Genomic DNA, 9,463 nt, shown 5'->3' on the forward strand with positions numbered 1-9,463 from the left:
TATTTTTAAATATTTCTCTTTGAATTAACAAAATGAGTAATTTATAGTTCTAAAGAATCATAATCTACAGTTTGATACCAAAGTTATTGACATAAATTCATGAAATAGTAGTTCAATAAAATTTTGAATGCGAGTCAACAAATGAGATGACATGGTTTTTCACCTGTGACCCATCTCAAAAAGTTTAAATAGTAAAAAAAATTTCAGTCTGTTCATTTACTCACCTATTAATATACAATTTCTAGCATTTTCATTTCATATATATAAATAGTATCCATGACATACACAGTAACACATCATTGTTTTTACATCATCATTAAATATATGTTTAATAATCATATAAATCATAAATAATGGATGGTAAGATAATGCACAAACTTAAAGGTAAAAAAAGCCTCACTGCATCTGTGAGCATATTAAGTTAATACAACAGAGAAGTGTAATGTCACTTACACAGAAATGGTCTTGACGACCAGGAACTTGGTCCTACACAAACCAACAAGTGAACGAGTAAAAGCTGTCCAAAATAACTCACTGGCAGAAGCACAGTAAAGTTCATGTACTTGTATAGTAACAAGAATCATCATTGTAGCAATTTGTATACATTTTCATTTCATGTATGTTATCTCTCTTGTAAATAATTTAAACCACTTGAAGCTCTGTACTATCAATCATGGTTTGTGTTTAGTGGAATGCTCGTGAAAAAGCTGTAAAGTGAAACACTAAGTGACCAATTAAAGAAAAACAAATTTGGTGTTAAAAGGCCATTTATTACTCGTGTTGCTAATCATAAATGCAAACCACAAAACATCTTATTTAATAAATTAATACACTTATTTCTACGTTTCATTCTAGATGATGCTAATCATAAATGCAAACCATAAAACATCTTATTTAATAAATTAATACACTTATTTCTACGTTTCATTCTAGATGTTGCTAATAATAAATGCAAACTGCAAAACATTTTATTTAATAAATTATTACACTTATTTCTACGTTTCATTATAGATGTTGCTAATCATAAATACAAACCATAAAACATCTTATTTAATAAATTAATATACTTATTTCTACGTTTCATTCTAGATGTTGCTAATCATAAATGCAAACTGTAAAACATCTTATTTAATAAATTAATACACTTATTTCTAGGTTTCATTCTAGATAGTCAAATATGATTAAACTAGTAAATAAAGCTGCAAATAATTTACCCCATAGTACAGTATTTCTCAAGTAAGATAAAAAAAGATAATTTGCACTGGGTTACTGACAAAGGCCCAGACCAAACTGAAACTGACCCACTAATAGCAAATTACAAAAATGGTTGATGGTGGTTTTCTTTTCAGGTAGATAAGATTCTGTCAAACAAAAATTCTGTTGCATTCTCAAGTACAGGTTTGTAAAATGTTATTAGCAACTGGGTCAAAGTTTCGGTTTGGTCTGGGCCAAAGGCTCTGACACAAATCTTACAAAAGGACAGCTTGTCTGAAAACTAGACCAAAGCATTTTATTCACTGTTAATATTGTTATTTGAACTTACCGTTACCATGACTTGACAATGCAGCTTCACTACTTTAGTAGATAAGTCAATTGTTTCTTTCACAAGACAAGAAGCTTTGCTTGGGTTATTCACCTTTTTTTAACCAAAATTTGTACTTTTCTATTTCCAGCCAGTCATTAAGTACACATTTCCCTGGCATTTTGCCAATCAGAGAGTTTTAGCGGAAAATACAAAATGAAATAGTAGCAAAAAATAACTCTTAACAACTTTACTTCTGCTCCTCATCATCTGGTTTGCACTGCTTCTCTCTAAACCTGACAGATGTCAGGCACATACACTGCATATTGAGTAACAGACCTTGCATCTTATAGCACTGCCTATACATGAAAAAAGTGGTACTGTGCACCGAGGACTGTATAATGTTGAGCTTTTAATAAATTCCATTCATATTTTTTCTGAAAGGGGTCAAAGTTAAGGTAAAACAAAGTAGAACAAAATTCAAGTACTTTCAAGAACCTTTCAAGTAATTTTAAAGCCTTGGATTTACTACTTTAAACTTATCAGACTTTCAGGGTTTATAAGGGCTTGTGCAAATCCTGTAATATTAAATGCTATTACTTGTATTGCTGGTTGCCCTAATGATAAAAAACAGTATTATTGTATCAACCAAGATAGCAATAAGGTCATCTTAAAGAAGCCATTTGTCAAGTAAACTAATATTAAAAGATGTTGCTTGTATTGCTTGTTGCCATATTTATAAACAACAGTATTACTGTTCCAACCATGGTGACTTTTAGGACAAGAAGCCTTTTGTGAATTAAACTAATACTGAAAGCTATTCCTTATATTACTAGTTGCCCTAATAATATACAACAGTATTTTTGTTCCAAGCAAGATGTCTTTTAGGGAAAAATACACAATAAGAAAGAGAAAATATATTAAATATTTTATTTTTATCAAACAGAAAAACTCTGTGAAGTATGAGGAGAAATCCACTTTCTTTAGATGTTATAAAATTTCCTAACCCTCCAGGTGGTACCCTAGAGAAGGACACATATGTGACCCTGGTAATGAGGGTGTTAAAGCTAACGCTCAAGGAATAAAATCCATATATACATCGTATTAAGATAAGTTATATGTATCATATGTTTCAGAACTACTGATCTCCTAGTTTACAAAGTAGAGAATGAAAATTATGTTCATACCCTCTATTCTTTACTTGCCTCATAAGCAGTAAGTGAAGCATTTCCTATACAGAAATGTGAAAGCTAAAAATTAAAAATAACCTGAATCTTTTGAAATGCCTAAAACAGACTATGATAAATATCTTCTTAATCATAATATAACTTAGGAAGTTCATGAGATTATTACAGCATTATCTAGTTAGGTAAATATATGCTGATAATCAAACTCAATAAATGCATCATCCAATGAATTACTTTAGTTAACTTCAATGGTGAATGTCCAACAAATTGAGAAAAAATTACAAAATGAAGGGTTTCTTATTAATAAAAAGAAAATGTGAATAAAATTCAAATCTCAAAACTCACAATGACTTTCTTTCCCACAAAATTGTATTTGTAGTAGATATGAACAGGTACTTTTTTCTTTATGTGTGCTTTGAAACTACTCTCAAAATTGTTAATATTTTTACAAAGAAAATCATACATAAAATATTTTTTGACTGAAATAAGTTTCACCATTAATTAGCATAAGAAAAATACTTACCTAGCATGAATTTCTGGTGTTCCATTGTTATATTTGCTTCCTCGTTCCCACATGCCATAGTCTGGGGTGCGATATGCCCTTTCCACATAATAAACTAAATTTTGAACAAAATTCACTTCATCCATTGTGTAGATTATCTGAAGAAAATACAATAAATTATACAAGAATTTACTTGAACTTTAATGAAACCACACATTACCAATAATTTGAAAATGTTGTTAAATAGAGCTGACCAATACATGTGTCCAAAAAATAAAAACAAATGAGCTACACAGTATCAATTAATTATTTTAGGTGAGTGGCTTCCATCAACTTTAAATTTTAATGCAATTTCATTAAAAATGTTATTTTGAACTTACACAAAATGTTTTGTGTATGTCTACTATATAAAAAGTAATGTAAACTCAAAAACAATTTGGCTTTATCATTTAATATATGACATTTTAACATAAGAAAGAAATTACAAAAATTAAAGTGAAAAAAAAGGTCTAATCTTTGATCAAACTAGTTTTTCTTTATGGGAAAAACACTGAATCTTTTTTTTCTCGGGTGTTGGTTGCTTTTACTCACAAGTTAGCCTTTTATAATTAGAATTTATGTAATTGTTTTTTGCTTTTAAAAATGTTTTTAACATTTGTGATGAGATAGTATGTTCTAATGAACAAACAAAAATAGAAACTTAAGACAATTATGTTATTCATACTAAATAACATTAAAAGAAATTACATCTCCACTCTTTTAGTATCTAAAACAACACATATTTGTCTAAAACATATTTATCATTTAATAAAATAAAATTTATTGAAATAAGTATATTTACATAGAAGAAGTTTCATAACTGTAAGGATTAAGATAACACTGTATAGCTAAATACCCAATCTCTGGTAATCAAGCACAAATCTCTTTACCATAACACAAAAAATTAGTCATAAATTCAAGGATCAAGACAACCGTGTAACCTAAATATCCAACAACTGGTTAAAAAAATTATCCTAACACAGAAAATTAAATCATAAATTCAAAACTTTTCAATGACTATTCTATTACATGTTATTTGTTTTATATTAAGAAGCATGAAATATACCACACAAGTGTAGAATATGAAATGATGCTTAAGTTATAAACATGTACATAGTTATCATACTTCTTAAGTAATTTCTATCTTAAGTCAACCACTCTTTGTACTTATCAACCTCTAGCCATGAAATCTAAAAGTATTACTTCCATATTATTTCTAAAAAGAAAGAGAAAGGGATATCTTGAGTACTTCACTTTCACTGTTCACTAACAAACACAGTAAGATCCCATGCTCTTCATACTCGATGTTCACTGACAACTAGACAGGCGAGTTTATCAACATAATCGATTATCTATGGGCAGCAACTAAATCGATTAGTGTCTTATCAACCAATCAATTAATCAAAATTACAATTAAGTGAACTCTCAAAAAAAATGATAAATTAAACAAAATTAGAGTTTCTGATTATTTATAGCGACCCCATATAGATACGGGAAAAGCTATAGAAGAAGAAGAAGAGTTTCTGATTATTTACTGTTTTTGATTATTCCAGTTATCCAAGAAATCAAAATATTGCCCTTATGTGTATTGTTAAGCATAAAGCTAAATATAATTTGAAGGTGTTAGTTTCAATTCCCATAGCCATTAAACTTGTTCAGCCTGTCTTTGTTATTGTAATGTTACTAAGGCTATCTATCTGCTAATGTCAATAATTCTAAACTGCTGACTAGAGAGAAGACAACTGGTTGGCAGCACCCACTACCAACTCTCTGACTAATTAAGTATCGAATAAATTGTAAATTTACTGTTTTTTTATATTTTGTTATGTTTATAATTTATAATTACATAACTGTATCCTTTAATGTTGTACGCCGCAGATCTAGGGTACCAAACCCTCCTCTCTGCAAATTTTTTCTAAACTTAATAATTATTATTTAATGTTGCATAAACAGGCCCAGATCTAAAGAAAGGGAGTCCAGACCTCCCTCCGTTTCTTTTGGGAATTAATATAATGACCGTATTCTTTAAATGTTGCTAAAAAACAGGCATGAATATAGGAGAAGGGGCCAAACCCAATATGGACCCCCCTTTTTTTTAGAAATTAATAAAAACAGCCAGAAGTCCTTACACTACTGTAAACTATCAAACAGAAACATCAAATGTCAGTGTTTTTATTTGAATGGTCTATTAATTACCACAAAAGGTTTTTGGAGGTTTTATGAAATCCACACAGCTAAAACAATCCAGTTAAGGCAAATAACTGATGATTTCTAAAGTAATACAACAGCATGAATGTCAATTAAATAATAACAAGATAAATTTTCATGCCTTGCTTTTTCCAGACTCTCTAAAAATGTGCCTAGACCTTAGAGATTTGTTTTCATCAAAGTTATTATTATTTAGGACATCTGCAGCTCTTACAACATGACTTATTGCAGAACTGACTTTTATCATTTAGAAGTTAGAATTACCAAGGAACAATGCCAGCCTGAACAATCCTCTCCAGCTGGCAATGCAACTGAGCTGCGAGGGACATCAAAATATGGCGAATTTGATGAGATGAGACCAGAAGAAGTCTCTGTCCCTCCAATGAAATCCCAGAGTAAGCAATATACATCAACTGATGAACCCAACCTTTCAAAATGACAGGGGAAATGTCATGTGACACCTAAAGATCTCAATGGATGAACAAACAGTGACATGAACCCAAAAATCCTTCAGTGCCTACAACAGAACGTGAAAGAGTCCGAACCAGGCTTAAAAGATGATCCAGATCCGAGCATTCATAAAATGGGAAATAAAAGAAAGATGAATAGGAGAGAAAGCTTTATCCCCTTCTCTAGCTGTTGAAGTTTTGGGAAGAAAGTACCTAATGGGATACAACAGAACATAAGTGGAATGGAAAAAGAGTCCTGTGAACATGAACCTCAAATGAAGACCCATCCCATCCTGGCTGAGAGCATATATGATTAATGCCAGAAGGATGGGAGCTGGGCATTCCAGTGAGTGGCAAAAGCATTCTGAGACGAGAGCAGATCAAATGAAAAACTTGTGGATGAAGCATCCATTCTATGGAAAGCACTCCATTGGGACGAGATAACTTATTGGTCACTAAATTCATAACCTGGAACACGACAAGCAACGAGAACAATCTGATGACTGTGGACCCAAAAGAGAAGATCCAATGTCTGAAAACAAAGAGACTTGGAGGGAGTGCCCCCTTGCATGAAAATCTAGGAAACCACCGTGTAATTGTCTGAGTGAAGCATTATCACCTTCCCTCACAACAAATTGAGAGCCTGAGACATAGCTGTTCAAACTGCTAGAAGCACTAAAAAGAGTGATGTGGAGAGAAGATTCCTCTTTTGTCCAGAGGCCCTTGAATTCCATCTCCCCTACACAAGCTCCCCATCCCTGGAGAGAAGCATTCATAAAAAGATGTATCTCAGGATGTGGGGGTGGGAGAGGGACTCTTACTATCATGTTATCCCTGTACAACCACCAGCCAAGATAGAGTAGGCTGGAAGCTGGTAGGGTCACCAGACAATCCAGCAAATACTTGCAAATGTTCCAATGGTCCTGTAATGACCACTGAAGGAATGAGTGATTCAAAGGATGCCCACATCCCAAAAAAGAAGGAACCTCAAAGGTGTAGAAGGAGACAACAGTATCAGAAGAACAGCTCATTCCATGGCCTGAAGGTATAGAGGAGAATGTTGGGCTCGACTGAGATGTGAATTTAAAACAACCTCGAAATGGACGATATACTATGGGGGAGTAAGGATAGACCAGCTCTTGCAGCTTCAGATAAAAACAGCTCAAGTGTGAAGCTTTGCAAAGTGGCAGGAAGGAGCGAGAAGAACCGAGTCATCCATATAATGGTGAGTGTGAATGCCCATTGAATGAAGATGATGTGAAAAGGATCTGAGGGATGTCTCTCATGCATAAAACAGAGATACCAATGTGAAGACTCTGTGATCAAAATATGAAGGGAAGCATCAGCGACATCAAACTTTGTCATCCATAGACTGGGTGCAAAGTACCACTGAAGGGAAAGAAACAACTTCATGGTAAAACAAGGAGATTGGAGGAAATGCTTGAGACAAGAAAAGTCAATGACAGGTCACCAATCTTCTTCATTACTACAAACAAACTGGAATAAAAACCCTCAAGAGAGTAATCAATGGCTTCTTTGAGCAGAAGATCCTTGATGACTTGTGCTCAAGGACTAGATGTAAGATGATCCTTGGGGAGGGGAAAAGACAACCATTAAGGTAGACAATGGAGAAGATGTGAAATGAAGGACCAACCCTCTGGTAAGAACCTGAATGACCCACTGATTGGAGGTGAAGGTCTCCCATACAGACCCAAACCATCTGAGTTGAACCCCCCACACCATACCCCATAGGGTACTCACCTATGCAATAGTTGTCACTCCACACAAGCATAGGATGCCTGCTTATAAGGGTGGAATCTCCCTTGTATTCCAACTGAACGTGAAGCCGACGCGGGAGGTCTAGATACCCGAACCGGAGATGCAATAAACCATCAGTTAGAAGACTGGGAAAGGCAAGTTGCCAGTGTCTAAACAAAAAATTGGAAACAGGCCACATCCACTAGATTCCATGGAATCTGGAATACCTGCAAAAATTGAATGCCTGAGAAAAGGAGTTTCTCCGAGACCTCAATCGACCGAAAAAGGAAGTTGATTAACCTCAAGAAAGGCATCTCTCTCCAAAAGATCCCAGCAACAAAACAACCAAGAGACCAAGGAGAGAGTAGAAGCTGATAACCTAACCAAAGTAGAAGTCAATAAATGACTAAGATCCTCTGAAAATTGAGTAGGGGACCTGTTAAAAGCTTCAGACGACAGCTGCAAAGAAGATAAAAAAGGTAAATCTGTTGTAAAGGACAGTCAAATCTTGGAAAACTGAATGAGGTTAAGACAAATTGAGGCATCAGGTCCAGAACCCCAAAGAGGAAGAAAAGGATTCAACCTCTGAGAATGTAAATATGGGTCCTCCAAGTGATTGAAAGCTAAGGCATGCTGATACGATAAATTGGGAGGACAAGGCATGGCAGCAGCCTCACTCAATTGATCTGCAAATCAACAAGCATTCACAGCAATGTCTGGCAAAGGTGGAAAAACTAGGTAATCAGCCAAATAACTTTCCCCCTACAAAGAAGGGGAAGAGTCGTAAGCCACAGGAAAAATCTCAAGACATCACAAACTTTATGTACTAGTTGCAAAAAATGATGCAGGAGGCAGGATGTCTGTCTAAGGCTCATGATTAACTTGCATAGCAAAGGAAGAAGTAAAAAAAATAGAGTTCATATTTTCACCAGTCTGTCCCTGATCCCCCAACAATAGAAGCCTGTAGGAGAAGAAATATCAGACCTCATGAAAGACTCCACCTCTCTCCATATAAGGGATCTGACATTCTTCACAGAAAGTGGACCTCCCCTCAACAACAGTGCTACACTAGACTCCAGAGATGGCAGATTAGGAGCAGGATGATGACAAAACCTTGTCGAAACGTTGTACATTTGCTGTTGTATTAAAGTTTTTCTTCATTACCCATTCAAGCTGTCTCCAGCCATTATTAATCTTAATATTATATGTCTGTTTCTACTTAAATTTTATTGTTTTATTATCCTTTGAACCATGTCTAACTAATAATCCCACCATACAAGTTGTAAATCATTTTCTCTAAAGCAATGTCTATTTTGTAGGTTTAATAAGTGTGGATCATATTAACTCTCTCAGTATGAGCTCAGTCAATCTGACCGACCATGTGACAACTTTGTTCTCATTCAAAGTCTTAATAGATTTGATACTACTAACTTTCAATTAATGTGTGTGTCTTCACGAAATTTGGCAGTCTTTCAGTAAACATTATAAGTCTTTCACATACACAAAATCACATTTTTTAGTGAAGTATTTTACATAAACTAAAAAAAGATTTGTCCACGAATATATCAAGTATTTGTTTTAGATAGTTTGTATTTTCATGTTAAGGTTAAAAATACTCTTCTTCATCTCAAAAATCTCAAATTTCATTTGTGTGATATCTAAAACTTCCTAAATACACTTCAAACATTTGTTTTCAGTAAAACTTTATATTTTATCTGTTATTTTTTGACCATCCTCGTAACCACAAAAAAAAATTCAAATAAATCTAAATTACCATTTTCTTCTTTCTAGAATGACT

General features: G+C 33.8%; 1 protein-coding gene across 1 annotated transcript in view; it reads right to left on the reverse strand.

Moving 5' to 3' along the window:
- LOC106465318 (probable phosphorylase b kinase regulatory subunit beta) overlaps window positions 1-9,463 on the reverse strand; it is a gene marked incomplete at its 3' end in the record, with an annotated part of 111,811 nt that overhangs the window by 70,849 nt on the left and 31,499 nt on the right. The window contains exon 7 of the mRNA XM_022393186.1: window positions 3,233-3,369. Within this exon, the coding sequence (XP_022248894.1) occupies window positions 3,233-3,369 (137 nt within the window). The remainder of the gene's footprint in view (window positions 1-3,232; window positions 3,370-9,463) is intronic.

This window comes from Limulus polyphemus, unplaced genomic scaffold, assembly GCF_000517525.1.
Source record: "Limulus polyphemus unplaced genomic scaffold, Limulus_polyphemus-2.1.2 Scaffold1907, whole genome shotgun sequence".
In the NCBI taxonomy this organism is placed as follows: Eukaryota; Metazoa; Arthropoda; class Merostomata; order Xiphosura; family Limulidae; genus Limulus; species Limulus polyphemus.